Below are 16,311 nucleotides of genomic sequence, written 5' to 3' on the forward strand. Positions count from 1 at the left end.
AGAATGAATCCCTCAGAATCAACTCCTGTTACCCTCACACCATTCTCAAAATGCTTAGCTCTAGTCTATAAAGCTGAGCTATATCAAATTCTCTCTCAGCCTCTTCCCACATCTGCTTAAAGGTTCTCCGCATCTAAAAGGAATCTAGTTACACTGTTTCTCTTCTGCCCCTTTCTGAGCTCACTTTTCATTTAAACTCCCCAAGTTCCTTTTAATTTTGGGGGGTGGGTGGGGAAGGAATGATGAGGAGTAGGAGCTTAAACCCAAACAACTAAAGCAGAGGAAGAAAAACAGGCCTACCTTAAAACTTTCCAGTCTTTTAGTGGATCCAAGTCAGAGATTATGGAAACCATTGTCAAAAGCCAGCAGGGAAGACAAACCACAACAGGGGGGGAGTGAGGGTGGGGGGTGGGGAGGAAGAAAGAAGCCAAGGGAGGGAGGGCTCTGCTCAGGCTGGAATGACAACAAACCCAGCACTGCCCTTCCTACTTCTCAAGCTGATAAGCACTTGTCCCAGCTTCTCTCCACCCCCAAAATCAATCTTGTGTTATATTACTCCCAGCTCCATTTCTTCACCACTACCTTTTTTTTAAAGCCCCTGTAATCTGCTCCAACTGATCAAATTTGACCTTCTTGTAGCCCACTTTATTCCAAGCACAGCTCTCTGTTAAATCTCTCTTTATTAACACCGTCCTCCTTGGCTTTCTCTTGGAACAAACACAGATCAAGCCTGAAGCCTCGAGACTTTGCCAGCAATCATTTACAGATTACTGCAAGCTGTAGTCTTCTCCTCCTTTGGGGTACTTCTCCTGCCTCTCAGGTTTGCTTTCATATTCCTTTTAGAAGATTTGTTTTGGTTCCTTTTTTTTGAGGTCTGGATTCTTGGACATGAATTTGGGGTTTAGCCAGTTCCTTATATGCTGTTACCACACTATTGGTACTCTGTTCACACTCTGCTTAAGGTTCACATTTTTAAAATAATTTGGAACAAGATTATTAACAAGCTAAAACCTATGGTGTCTGAATTCTGGCACCAGTTTTGTCTATAACATTTTTTTTTCTTTTAAACTACAGAGGAAAAAAGTAAAATTCTTCTAAATGTTAGAGAGAGAAAGACATATTGATTTCTCCCTGAAAATGTTTTCTTTTTCTTTAGATGTAAAGCCAACCTTTCAATAATAATCTTATGTGACAGGTGTCAAATTAAGAATAGAAATAGCTAACATTTATACAGCACATTAAAGTTTACAGGACATTTTACTCATAACAATCTGATGAAATAATACAAATATAATTTTCCTTATTTTACAAATGGGGAAGCTGAGATTCAAGAATAAGAGGTAACTTGCTCATAGCTAGTAAGTGTTAGAACCACAACTCACAAGCAGGTCTTCTGACTCCTCTCTCTCTTTCTTTCTCCCCCTCTCTGTTCCATCCTACCACCATTTTTTTTCTCTTCCTAACCTTATTTTTTTTTTAAATCCCATGTTGCCATGAAAAAGGTCTGTGAGTATCCGTATTTCTTATTTTCTAACAGATACTGCCTCTTAAGATTTTAATATTTTTCTTCCAGAGTCCTATCAGTCAGTTAAGACTTTATCAAGTGATCAGTCTTCCTCCTACTCTTTCTGTCCTGCTAAAGGCCTCTGATAGATGCATAGACCTGAATGATCCACCTTTCGTGAGATATAATTTATTCCATTCTTCTTATTCCCAGAGGATTGTCATTTATGCCATCATACCAGAGAGAGAATTACCTATCATTTCAGAGCAATCCTCAAAAAAAGATTCCATAATAGGTAAGAGTCTCCTGATCCTGAAAGCAATTTTCCATCTCTAAATCTACTCCTCTATTACTCATCATTCTTTCTAATCCTGTTATGGAATTCTAATCTTAAAACATAACTTTAATTCTCTCTTTAAAGTTTATAGGACACTTTCCTCATAACACTCCAATAGGATTGTACAAGTACTATTATTATTCTTCCCATTTAATAGATGGGGAGATTCAGGCTCAGCGTCAGGAAATAAATTGCCCGTAGCCAGTTAAGTGTTAGGATTAAAACTTAAATCCGGCATGTCTGATTCCACATCCAAGACTTCTTTCATTGTACAACCCTGTTTTTTCCCTCTTATCTTCAATTCATTGGCCAGGAAAGAGAGAGAGAGAGAGAGAGAGAGAGAGAGAGAGAGAGAGAGAGAGAGAAGTAGAGGTGTCCATGAGTTTCTTTCTTGACATACATATATACACCAAACTATCATGCTTGAAAGTGACTTCACTGTGGGTATTCCATTTATTCATGGAGGGCCTAGGTGATATCTACCTTGTGCGGTTGTTATGAGGATGTAGTGAGATAATAATTATAAATATCTTAGCATAGTGCCAAGCACATAGTAAACACTATATAAATGTTAGTTATCACTGTTATTGTTATTGTTACTGTTATTTTTCAGTGTTCCCTAACAGAAACATTAGTGGACAGTATTTTTAAGTTATTGCGGCCAAAACAAAACAAAACAAACACCCCAAACAGCAACATTATAACAAACTGATCTCGCTAATTTTTTGGAGGTGAATCTTTCCAAATATGTCTAGGTTGGGTGTTGGCAGGCAGATTCATAGCACATCTCAGGTTCCTTATTTAAAGCCATAATAGCTTTGTAGGGGCTGCCAGACCACAGACAGCTGTCATAGCCATGGTGTACCAAGGCTCACTTCCATTCTTTTATGAGGCTTTTAGGATTTCAGTGGAAGACCAGCTTAATGACTACAGATGACTGCCTTCAAAAGTACCTTAAACTAAATTTAGAAAGAACTACTTATCTTTTAGAGAAAAAAAAATGGCTTCAAGGGATTCATCCTTCTTATTCCTTGGCTATATTTTTGGTCCCACTTTAACTTTTGGTCCACACAATAATAATATATAATAATGTGTAAACATTTATATAACACTGAATCCCCAAGTTCTTCACAGAATGTATACGATAATAATATTTAGTGTGTCCCTCTGAAGGGTTCTGAGTGCTTAGATAATTGATAAGATATTTTTCCCTCCAGAAAGTTAAGAAGAGAAAAATGAAATATTATCATGAAACTGCTTTCGCAACTATAATTACATCACCCTCAACAGTATTACACACAGTACTATGGAAACATAGCAATGTCTGGAAGGAAGAGAGGTCAAGAATTAACACTTGGAACAAGAGTTTGGGGGCAAAGGGTGAGAGAAGGCAGGAGGTGGTTTTTAGCCAAAGATTCTGAAGAGATCCACACTTTAATAAAACATTTCAAATAATGGTATAAAGTACAAAAGGAGAAAACTCTTTTAAAAGTTCTGTATTATATACTTATCTGAGGCAATGTGGTATTGTTCAAACAGTTCTAAGAGCTGGAATCAAAGACTTGGATTCAAATTATCCATCTGGCCATAGGGTTGTGGCCAAAGGCAAATAACTCTGACTTTCTGAATTTCTTTATGTGTCAAGTGAGGAGGCTGAACCAGATGGCCTCTAACACATTTTCCAATGCCAAATCCATGATCCTAAGCCTACCCCTTCTATTTTATGGAATAAAATGTACTTGATTACAAATAGTATAACTATATGCTGCCTCTGATACAGCAACTCTCTAAGACTATACATTGCTGAGTAGTTGCCAATCTGCTACCTTCACTGTAGAGGCATAAAGTCAGGGAGGTAGGGAGGAGGTTAGGGAAGTAGGAAAAATGGAGGGAGAAATCAGAGAAACCCACTCCTTTATATTTCTTGTATCAATTAAAACACAGTTCTGTTCAATATGTATATATGCAAGGGTAGTGCAGTGGATAGAGCATACTACCTGGAATCCCAAAGCCTCATCCACCTACTAGTTGTGTGAACCTGGGCAAGTCACTTAACCCGATTTGTCTCAGTTTCTTTACCTGTCAAATGAGCTAGAGAAGGAAATGGCAAACCATTCCAATATCTTGCCAAGAAAACCCTAAAAATGATATTATGTAGAGTCAGACAATACTGAAATGACTAAACAATAACATATCTATAGAAATTTTACACAGCTCAGTTACTCTTCTCTTAAGCTTATCTCTAACAAGTTTTTTTTTTTTTTTAATATAAAGGCTGCATTTCTTACTAAACCATATTTATTTAGACTTTTTTTAGTCTTGATAAAAGAGGAGATTCTTTGCCTCATTGCTAGGTAGCACTAATCACTGAATGGGTGCAGCCTCAGTCAAACTGAGACTTGTTGAAGACCTTGGTTTAAAAAGGCCAAGGGTTCCCATTTCATCCAGAGCCATCTCCAGTCATCTTGATCCATATCTTGCCACAGATGGCTCTGGAGGGGAGTGGCAAGTGACCTTGCACAGTCTTCCTTCACTTAAATCCAATTCATTTGCAAGGCATGGCAATCACTTCCCTAATATCATGGTCTTCTTCAAGAATGAAGGACAAACATCTCCCTATCATCCAAGATTATTCATTCAACTCCATAGGTACATTTTATGCTTTCTTAAAGTAAAACAACAATAAAATAAAGCAAAACTTTCCCTTTGTTCAAAACAAAGCCTACCATTTATTCCCTCTGACCTAACACTTTGCCAATTCAATTACAGTTCTGAAAACATCTATAAATGTTTGAGAAAAATAATATCTAAAGGTTAAGTTTTGCCCAAAGTAACTTAGGTTAAGAAATAGACACTCCCTTCCCACCCACTGTGTAGTCTTACTTATTGCAGCATTTTCTTTTACTTCATAAAGTACAAATACCATTGGATAATGTCATTGGCCTATTGCATTTTGATAAAGTTACCTCCTTTAAATCAAATTGTTTTGTTATTGCATACTCTGGTCTTACCCCACAGTGAATTTTTTTTTTAAAGGAAGCAATTTTCTAAGAACATAAGCTTTCCTGCCAAAAAAAAAAAAAAAAAAAAGCACATCTGTAAACCATTACTAAGTAAATTTTTGTACTACAACAGGCAGTTTAGCTGAAAATTTTCTCCCTACCTGTTAAAAAAGAGTTCAGTTATGCATCAGAAAATTAAAGTCTTTCTATTCAGCTGATAAACCCAAGTCACCAGCAGGAAGGTTGGCAGCTTCTTTTTTTTTTTTTTAATCCAGGTCTTCTGAAATCGCCCTCACTGTTCATATTTTAAAGCAAAACAATGTTCCTCACAAAACCAAAATAAAAAATATAACCCTCAGACCCTGTCAACAATATTCCTGTACTTAGTTTAGACAATTATACCTAAATCCAGTGAGCATTCAATTGATAAAAAAAAAGAAGAACTTCTGAATTAATCAGAGTAAGTAGCTACAAGTATCTGCAGGTCAGATACAGTTTTAAAGTAAGTCTATATAGCATTGAGCCATCAAGTAACCAGAGGTTTACTCTGTTTACACAAGTTCACAAAAGACTTCCAGATGCTAATAGATGGAGTTATAGTTCATCATTTTGGTTAGTACAGAAACAAAACATTTGGTAACATATTGGTTCTTCTATCTATAAGACCTAGGAACTATGATTTGTTGTTGTTATTCTTCAGTTGTTTCAATCACATCCGACCCTTTATAACCCCTTCTGGAGTTTTCTTGGCAAAGATACAGGAATGGTTTGCAATTTCTTTCTCTAGCTCATTTTGCAGATGGGGAAACTGAGGCAAATAGGTTAATTGACTTATCCAGGTTCACATAGTTGCTAAGTATCTGAAGTCAAATTTGAACTCATGAAGATGAGTCTTCCTGGCTTTAAGCCTGGCATTCTATCTACTATGCTACCTGTTTAACAAAATATATAACTAGGAGGCAGACTTTAATTTTAAATTATTTCAGATTATGAAATATGTTAATCATACCACAAGAAAGGAGAGAATAGTGTCTCTGTATATAGTATTAAATTCATGGCTAACATAGAATTATATAATTAATCAATAGAAATTTATTATTAAGTCCTTGCTACACACACACACACACACACACACACAGAGAGAGACAGCAGCAAGACATAGTAGATAGTAGATAGTGAGAATGGCCTTGGAATCAAGTCCTGATTCCTACTACATGCTGGTAGTATGGCAAATCACTTTTCTAAATTACAGATGGATTACTGAATTGTGTGAATGGGAGTTTCTAATTCAGGAGTTCCTTACATCAATAAAATCATGATATGTATCAAATATATGTATATGCATATATATATATATGTCTTTGTATGAATGTGTATACATATAGAACCTAGGGAATAAACACAAGAACTTTCTTTATTCTCTTTTTTTTTCCTTCCTGTCTCTCTTTCTGATAAGCTTCAGTTTCTCTTTAGGGATACCATTGTCCAAATAAAGCTTATCTTTTGGCAAGACTTTCTTTAAACTTAGTTGTTCCCTATTCTGTTACTTGCTGATAAAAGACTTCTCTTCTGTCCCTCCTTGCCTTCTCTGTCCTCTCTATTTGCCAGCCCTTTAAGTCTTACCAAGTGGACAATGCATTTCCTTTTAAAAAAAGGAAATGGCTAATTGAAGCTCCATTCTACCATTCTAAATGCAATTTTTCTGATATTGTTGATCTGTCCAAAGTTTAGAGTTGGCAGGTATATTAAACTAAAAAACTCAAGAACCTGTTGGAAGCCTTTTTAATGGAAAATAGCTTTTCCTACCTTTCATAGTAATCACACTGTTACTATGATGAACTTAAAAAAAAAAAGACAACTAATTTTTTTTATATATTAAAAAAACATATAGGATTAAACACATAGATTCTGAGTTTTTAAAATTTTATTTTAAATTCTCCTGAGCAAGGTAATGTTATCATATACTAACACCCTCAAATAGAGGAAATGAGATGACTGAACATGAATATGTTTACTATATGCTTTACCACTTTACACTTACTTCTCTTGGGGTGACCATAATACATTCATATTTACATATTGGCCACATGAATAGGTTAAGAATCTCTGTAACCAAGTTTTTTGAAATTTTAAGTATTTTTATATTAGCTTTGAGTTATACTCTATGACTTGGTAGTTAACACTGAGGTTGGATTTTAGGTTATTTTTGTTCTTGAGCCAAGTCAGCCATTACTATGTGAAATCTGTATCTTAACAATTAACCATTAATCCTAAATTACATAAATGTATCTCCTCACTTTAACAACATCTATAGAGACGAACTTCCAAAGATGACTTTTTTTCTAAATAAATGAATGTAGTTTTAATGGAATTTCAAGTGCTTTCAGGTTTAACTCACAACACCTGATACAATAAAAAGCCTTAGTAACAAAGGTATGTGTTTCAGTGCCTATTCACCAAGTTAAGAGTTGCTATGATGGGATACTTCATAATCTTAAAAATCTCTAAAGAGTCCCTGAAGAGACAGTCCCAAAAACGACTGATGTATATCTAAAGAGATCAAATATACTTCTATATTTTTATCAGAGTGCCTGCTTGTATGCTAGATTTTTCAGAAATTCTAAGACCTTAATTGTCTGGAAGGAAAGTTTTTTTTAATTTGGGACTTATACCAGCTCACCTTCTTGTTGCCCCCTTTCAGAATGCTGGTTCCTTTTCCTAGGGAGAAAGATGGAGAGGGGAAGAGTGAGGGGTGGCAGTGGGGGAGAATTATTTCTAATCTTGGCCAAGCATATTTTAAAAGTGAGAAAGCAAAAGAGAGGAAAACCACAGCCCAGTCAAATTGTATTGCATGCCTTTGGAGAAAGTCAGTTCAACTTTGGTACGCATTATTATTGAAATATAAACACACAAGCACACACATTCATGTGCACATGGAGTGTGTACACTTATACATACATACATACATACAAAGTCTTATAGTCTTTAAGTCCCACAGTGCTAGAAGAAACAGAATTCCCTAAGATACAAACTGTTTTGGCTTTTAATTTTCAGTTTTTGTCTGAGCTCAATAGTAATACTAACAGGGCCAAATGAATGGCTGAATGGAGAAAAAAAAATGCATCATTCAAGCTGTTTCCATAACATAGTCCAGGAAATGAGAACTGAAATATAATGACCTCACGATCACATTTGTTTAACTGCCAGGTTTTAGACAACTCGAGCATTTGTATGTTAAACTAGGACTCCTAACATGAATTATTGAAGAGACCTGGCTTTTAGGCAAAAGCCAAGGACAATTGCCAAGTTTCTAGTTAATAAAACTATGTAAATGTATTTCTCTGTATATGAGGACTTCCCTAGCCAACTAGAATATTGTTTGACTTCTGCCTTGGTTGAGTATTTCACAGCTACACTAAAGAAAGAGCAAAACTAGACCAGATTTAAATGGATATTGAGAGTTTAGTAAGAAGGCCAATAATAACATCTGCTAACATTTATAAAGCACCTACTATGTGCTAGGTACTATGTTTAGCCCTTTACAAATATCATGCCATTTGATCCTAAGGACAATCCTTGAAGAAGGTGCTATTGTTATGCTCACTTTACAGTTGAGGAAACTAAGGCAAAAAGAGGTTAAATGGCCTGCCCAAAGTCATACAGCTAAATAAGTGTCTGAGATGGAATTTTAATTTAAGCTTTCTGACTTCAAGCCCAGAATGCTATCCACTTATTTCCACCACCTAAGTGCAAATAAAATTAATGTTTACCTATCAACTATAATACCTGTTAATGCATCAAAATATTTACCCATTTGTCTGTAACAAAAACCATTTAACACTGCAAATAATTATCCAAGATTTTAGAAGATATTTCACCTTAGCTTCAAGATAAATTCTCTATGCACTCTGCTCTGCTACTTTCACTGGAACTAAATGAGAACTGAATTATGTAAGTCAATGAAAAAAAAAAGAATAGGCCATGACATCCATTTCTAATATTGTAAGTGGTGCTGATTAATAAATAAATCAATGAACATATTTAATACCTTTTGTGTACTAGTTAATATGGAAACCAGCAGGAATAATACAATGAATGAAACAATATCAGAACTAAGAAATAATTTGATCAAGGCATTGGGCATACAACTCTAAGAATAGAATCCTTCCTAAGGAGAAGATAATAAGCACATGCAATTATGTGAAAAATAAAATTTAAAATAACTAAAGATAAAGTATTTTGTGAGATAGAGAGAGTACTGGTAGTTTGGCAATAGGAATAAGAAGCAAATTTTTTACATGTGAAAAAAATCTAAAAAACTGAAAAGTTCACTCAAGTTGAATAAGTGGCTATGTGATACAAAACAAGTTGATTCTTTACAGACTTCCCTGTGGCCTGTTCCTAAACTCTTCGCTATGTCCTTGGTCCCAGGAAATGCAGGATACAGGACATCCTAGAGACCAATTGTTAAATTTTCAGTGACAGTATTTACACCTCAGAAATATTCAAATGTTACAAAACTGGGACTGATTTATTATTCTGTTAATTGCTTAGACTAAAGAAGGTGATGGAGAAAATGATAATGAAGATTAAACTTAAATACATATTGGTAGATATTTCTTCCAGAGAGTAGGTTGTTGAATATTTATCATCATACCCATGTGGTTCCATCACCTCATGTATCCTTCCGGTACCTAACCTAAGTATCATTTTCTTTTTGTTCATCTTCAGTCTCCTACTATTTATTGCTTCATTTCCTGCTCCCTACAAGCAAGCTCAGGTTTCCCTTATCCTTAAAATAAAACAAAACAAAACAAAACAAAATCCTTTACTTGACCCTACCATCGACTTAGCTATTATTTTTCTCCCTATCATGGCTAAACTCAGTTTAAAGATCAGTGAAGATCAGTTTATACTCTCCCTCCACAACTTCACTACTGATTTACTCTACTGAAGCTTTTCTCAGAAAGGTCACTGAGGACCTATTGTTGTTAAATAGGAATACTTCTCAGTTCTCATCCTTCTTGATGCTTCTTCAGTAAAGGCACTCTTGCTCCTGGATCCTCTTCCCTTCTGTATCTTTTAGGTCACTTTTTTTCTTCTGGCTCTCTGTTTTTTTCTCATTGCTCTCTGATTTTTTCTTCCTCTATAACCCACAAACCTTACCCCATTTTTCTCCTATCTTCTTTATCAATTTTCCTAACACTGATTACTTTTATGCAAATTACTGCCAAATCAATGTATCCAGCCCAGCGTTTTTAAGGGGGGGGGGGGAGATTGGAGAGAGAGGAAGGGGACAGTGTCTCTAAAGTTATCTTTCTATATATAAACCTATGTAAATATGTGCAAAATAAAATATAAAGTAACTAAATGTGAGATAGTTTATGAGACAAAGTATTAGTAGTTTGGCAATAGGAATAAGAAACAAAAGTTTTTACAAATGCAAAAAACATCTAAAACATTGAAAAATTTAGTCAAGTCACATAACTGGGCTATGTGACACAAAATGTGCTAGTTTTTTAGATAGCCTTGTGACATACACACATGTGCACATACATGATATCTATTTTGATATAATTATTTTTCTTTGTAATGCTATATACTTTATTTTATGCATTTAAAATATTATTCTTTTATGGGATCTATAAGTTTTACCATATTTCCAAAAGGGTCCTTGACACAGAAATGGGGAAGAACCCTTGCCTTAATCAGTTTCTAGAACTCCAATTGATGTCAGACATCAATGAGAAGGTAGAAGTTAAGGGAATAAACATTTTTATAGTATCTACTATGCATTAGGCACTGTACTAAGCACTTGCACAAATATTTCAATAGCCCCATTTTATGAGGCAAGTAGAAGCTAAATGACTTGCCCAAGATCACGTAGATGGAAAGAGTCCAAGGTATGATCTGAACTTTGGATTCCTTGATTACATGTTCAGTGTTCCCTCCCCTATGCCACCAGCTGCATAATTCAGCATAAAAAGCACCGGCCCTGATATTAGATAATCTGGATTTAGATGCAGTTTCTGGGATTATGACTTGAGAGATCTTGAGAAAATCACAGCCATCTTTAGCCTAAGTTTTCTTCATCTATTAAAAAAAAAAGTGTGTGCATGTATGTGGGGGTGGATGTGGGTATGTTTATATGTGTGGGTGAGATTGGTCTAAATGGCCATTGTGTCTCAAACCCTATGATTTCCACTTCATCTAGGCATCCCATTAGTACCCCTCAAATGCATAATGTCCTAAACTGTACTTATCACATTCTCCCTAAATGCTTCCTTTCTCTAATTCCCCTTTATCTTAATGTACCACCATTCTGTCAGTCATCCAGTCTTGAAAACTTGGAGTTATCATTACTTTCTGTCTTTCTAAAACCACATATCCAACACTTTCTCAAAGATTTCCCTCCTTTCCCTCAAGATCATTACTGGCTCACCATTGCCTCTAGGATAAGATACCCAACTCCTTTCTGACATTTAAGATCGTCCACAATCTGGTTCCAGCCTGCCTTTGGAGCCTTGTTTCACATTACTCTTTATCATATGGTTGGCAGGGTATTGTGAGCCAAATGGATTACTAGCTATTCCCTAAGTTCAGTATTCGGTTTCTTCCCCACATGCCTGGGGACAGGCCAAATCTCCCCCTTAATCCCTTCCCATTCTACTCTTTCTCCTCATTATGCTGTCAGAATCCTTATTTCATTTAAGGCTCAGTTCAGTTGACTCCCCACTGCCTCTAACTTCACCTCAGATGAAAGTGTTTTCTTCCCTTTTTAAAAGATCTTATTTATCTAGGTAGATCTCATTTCCCCATCCCATTCTGCCTTGGATAGCTGCCTTATATTTGTTGCCATAAGGCAGCATGTGTAATGGAAAGAATGCTAAGCCTACAGTCAGAAAGGTCTAGATTCAAAATCATATTTAGCGCTATTGATGATGATAAAAATGTTTTTATATGATATATTATACTTAAATATTTACATATTTATATTTGCATATTATATTTATATATTATAATTATATTTCTTAAAAATTTCTAACTATAATAATACAGCTCTTTATGATTTGTTATTTAATTTGATCTATAACCTTGTGAAATAGGTGCTATTATCCTCATTTTGCAGATGCATAAACTAAGGCTGAAAGAAAATATGGGGCTTTCCCAGGGTCACACAGCTATTAAGTATGTCTAGCAGGGTTTAAGTTCAGGTCTTCCTGATTCTATATTCAACTTTCTACCATCCCATTTACTAGCTATGTGATTCCAGATAAATGAATTAACCTCTCTGAATTGCAGATAATCCCCTAAAACCAAGCATAAAACTGATACCAAACACAGGTTACAATTTTGACATATCTGTGCATATGTAATTTTGTTTCTAAGAGAATATAAGTTTTTCAAGGCCAGAGATTATATTGTTTTCATTAATCAATTAATAAGCAAACATAAAAGAATTAAATAATTCTCACTTGCTTATTTTCAAATGAAGAAGACAACACTTACACACATAAGTATATACAAAACAAATAAATATTGAGAATAAATAAAGATTAAGGAAGTTTAGAAAGGGAGTTTAGAAAGAAGGGCACTAACATTTGGGAGATATGAAAAGGCAAGTGGAAGGTGAGGCTCGAGTAACAACTTGGAAAAGACAGACTCCATCATCTTTTGAATGCTTGGCCTCCATCACATTGTTTTGGTCATAATGGATCCTTTATGTTAAATTGAATTACAAAATTGAAGACGAGCAGGATGTTTATTAACTGTGTGACCTGGGACAAATCAATAAACTTCATCTGTCAAATGAAGGTAATTGAAGGTCTTCAAAGTCCTTTTCAGCCCTGCATCTATTAGGAGTTTCTCCCAGCGACTTCATTTTATTACAGTTTTATTTTTATTCATTCTGAGTTTTCTCCTCAGGTTTATCTATGTAATGGAGGAGAGGCACTGGCCAAATTAACATAGGGGAAAGAGCTCCCCCTTTCCATGTATTCTGCCATCCAATGACTCAGATCTTTGGACTATAATTTGAACAAGGTGCTCTATGTCCTCATTCTGGGCATTTTCACCAGCTGTTTACCATCCCTCAAATGTTTTCCTTCTTCACTGCCACCTGCTGGCTTTCTTCCTGGCTGGCTAAAAATCTTTCTTCAGGAAGCCTTTCCCAAGCCCTCTTTATTGGAAGGCCTTCCTTCCACGAATTATTTCCAATTTATCCTGTATATACCAAGCTTATAATTGTTTGCATGTCATATGTGCCTTTTGATTATGAGCTCCTTGAAGACAGGGATCATCTTTTACCTTTCCTTGTAACCTAGGGATTAGCACAAATCAAACACTTAATAATGCTTATTGACTGAGAGCTCTGATACCTTATAATGATTCAGAAGAGACTGTACCTTTGAAGTCCAGTAAAACATACTCTTAGGAAGATTCTATCAGGGTGGAAAGGCCAGGAAAACAGACACAATGTCTGTTATGAAGCTGCCTAGCTACAAGCATCAGTAGCAGGTTGGTCCTTAGTTGATACATTGTGTGAATATGAAGACACATGAAACATTTAAGTTAAATAGTCAGTATGGTTATTGTTCTTCTACGAAACAGTCTGGCTTCCAGGGCTCTAATCTTTTTGTTTTTTTATTTTCTCCCCCCACTTTTTGCTTATGTAATAAAAATTCAAGAGAGAAATAAAAGAATTATTGAAGGATAATGGATTTGTCTGGAACAGGCTGAAAGGCATTTCTCCCTCTTCTTAAATCCCTGAGGCTTCATTGTTCTCCTGCCTTCAAAAGCCGTAGGTATCAGTGACCTTTCTGTGGAAAGCTGCTGAAGTCATGTTAATATTGTGTTTCTGTGTAGTACAGCCTGAACACATTAGACACTTTAAAATGAAATTGGTTCAGACCTGTTAACCCCTCAGTTTAGTTAGTGATAACCTGCTAACTTTTAGGCTTTCATTTGCCAACTTTCTTGATCAGTTCTATTTGAAATGACTGAGTATAATTCCATGGTGTCATTTTACAAGTCAATACCTCTTTGTGGACAATAGGGCCAAATACTTCAGTATCTCAGAGTAAGGTTACTAACCCACAGTAGACCAGCCTGAAATGCCAACAGTGCCTAATTACAAAGAAAGCAATACATTAAAAATGTGGCTAAATACGTTTGAATCGATATTTCCCTATTCATCCTCTTCATCAGGTAAAACTATGCAAAATAATGAGTTTAGTTAATAAAATGAAGGAATAAGGAATACTGATTCTATGGCTACTTCAACATTTGCCTCTAATAGTATATATTTAAACAACTACTCATATTACCACCCATCCCTTCTGAGCCAATAGCTGAGATTCCTGAGTTATTCCTGCTAGGCTGTCAGAGGCCCTCTGAAAAGCAAGGCCCCAGAAATCTTGTCTCATCCTCCACTCTCTTATAGCAACACTAATCCTTTTCTGGCCCTGTTTCAGCTATGATTTTCATTCCCCCTTTAAAAACTTATCCACCCTTATAAATTGCAGCATTGCCAATGTGAAGTAATTTTCTAATCTAGGTTTCAAATGTAGAGGTAGAACTCAATGATGGCACAATTTGGCAGCTTACCTGCCAAATTCTCTTTTACTATTCAAAACATTAGGACCACATCCTACATCTGTTCAGACAGAAATTGCTTTTGAAACAGACAAGCAAAGATTAAGGTTTAGCAGTGTGGTTATGTTGTCCCAAATTGACTAATACATACCCTCCTTGATGATCATTTTACCAAAAAGAAAAAAAAATTTCCAAAACCAAACTCAGCTGGAAGCCTCCATTGAATGTCTTAGTGCACAAAACCTGAATCAGAGAAAGGTAACAAAAAAGACCCTGGCAGATTGAGGGTTAAAATAAAACAACAGGCTAAAACTACAAAGTACGCTCTTTATGTAGGAACAAAGAATGCTTTTCATAAAGCTCAAAATAAATTCATTACAGAATCGCTGGCTTATGCTTTCCAGTCTTCACATTTCCCCCCCTCCTGGTGTATCTTACACTTACAGGGTGATGACTTCATGAGAAACATGTTTGTTGTGACCTACTCTGCCCTTTTTTAAAGCTTGTGTTTCATTTAAGGAAGAAAAAATGATAAAAAGTGTAGATTTTACTTGCCACTCTGTACTCTACCTCTATTTCACTTTAATATGCAGTGTGTGCACTTAACACATACACACACACACACACACACACACACACACACACACACTTCTCCAAATGAAATGAGAAAGTGAAAATTGCTTAAATTATTATAATGTTAAAAGAAAGCCCAACAGTTGCATCCTAGCTATTAAGCAGATATTATTGAACCAGGCAGCAGTGTAATTCATTTACAGAGAGAAAAGGCTAGATATTAACCTTTAAAATGAGAAATGTTTCTTCAGTGTGGGATATCAAACCTTAAGGGCTTTCTTCCTACTAAAGCCCTACAAAGTGTAACTTCTGATTTGCTTGCTGACATCCTTTAAGTGAAAATGCCAGTTTTCCTATAATTACACAATTCAAAGGGGAAAAAAATAAACAACAACAATAACAAAAGCCTCACAACTCTGAGTATTTATATTATATTGAAGCTGTGGCAAAAATTGGGGAATGGCCAATCTCCATTAACAACAGCTGTTTGTCCTTTGCTCACCCTTTTAAACCTAGACACAGACATTTCAGGATCTCAAGAAGATATCTTTAATCATTTACCTTCCATGTCTTCTCCCAAACACCAAAGGGTCTTACCAAGATTATTAGTTCGCTGTAAGGATAAGTACATGTCTAGTTTTTTCCAGTGTTTTTTGTTTTTTTGAAAAAAATTCCCCTTTTTTTTCCTACTTAGTTAAAAAATAGCAAAACCTATACGGATGGGTAAGTGGAAAAAAAATAAAGTAAAAATAATTTCTGTAGAAAAAAAGAAACATTAGATTCATTGGATTTTTCATTTTATCCCTTTAATAATAGAAAACTTCCCCTTTCTACAATACCTTTCAAATGGAGATGTGGGATCCCTACAGAAATGTTAATTCAGTGGCTTGTCCCTTTTATTTCTATGCCCTCCTATGAATGAGGTTAAGTAAGGCATTCATTTTCTATCTGTGGTGTTTCCATTTGGGGGGTTGAGGTTCAGGGTACTGAAGAGCTTGCAAAAACTAATTTCAGAAAACTAACAAAAGTCACCAGTCTATAGTTCTTAATTTTTTTTTTTTAATGTAGACCCTTCAGGGAGTTTTCTAGATGAATAGCAAAGTGTGATTAAAGACTTAACATCATCTAAAGCAAAATTTAAGTGTCCTCAGTGTCCTTGATGTGGTAGCTATAAATTCATATTCATCAGAGTATATCTATCTTTTTCCCTTAAGGACTTTATAGAATCATATGATTAGAGATGGAAGAGATTTAAAACCACCTAGCTCAATTTGTTCATTTTACAAATGAAGAAACTGAAA

General features: G+C 35.4%; 1 protein-coding gene across 9 annotated transcripts in view; it reads right to left on the bottom strand.

Moving 5' to 3' along the window:
• The window catches only part of CELF2 (CUGBP Elav-like family member 2), a 974,186-nt gene that overhangs the window by 608,027 nt on the left and 349,848 nt on the right, over window positions 1–16,311 (bottom strand). For 2 of the 9 annotated variants that reach the window (XM_052000324.1, XM_052000317.1), the window contains exon 1: window positions 301–386. The exons of the other annotated variants lie outside the window; for them this stretch is intronic. In XM_052000324.1, coding sequence (XP_051856284.1) covers window positions 301–353 — 53 coding nt within the window. In that variant the 5' untranslated portion in view covers window positions 354–386. Of the gene's footprint in view, window positions 1–300; window positions 387–16,311 lie in introns of those variants that run through there. 9 annotated transcript variants of the gene reach the window in all.

The sequence above is a fragment of the Antechinus flavipes genome, chromosome 5 (genome assembly GCF_016432865.1).
Source record: "Antechinus flavipes isolate AdamAnt ecotype Samford, QLD, Australia chromosome 5, AdamAnt_v2, whole genome shotgun sequence".
Classification (NCBI taxonomy): domain Eukaryota; kingdom Metazoa; phylum Chordata; class Mammalia; order Dasyuromorphia; family Dasyuridae; genus Antechinus; species Antechinus flavipes.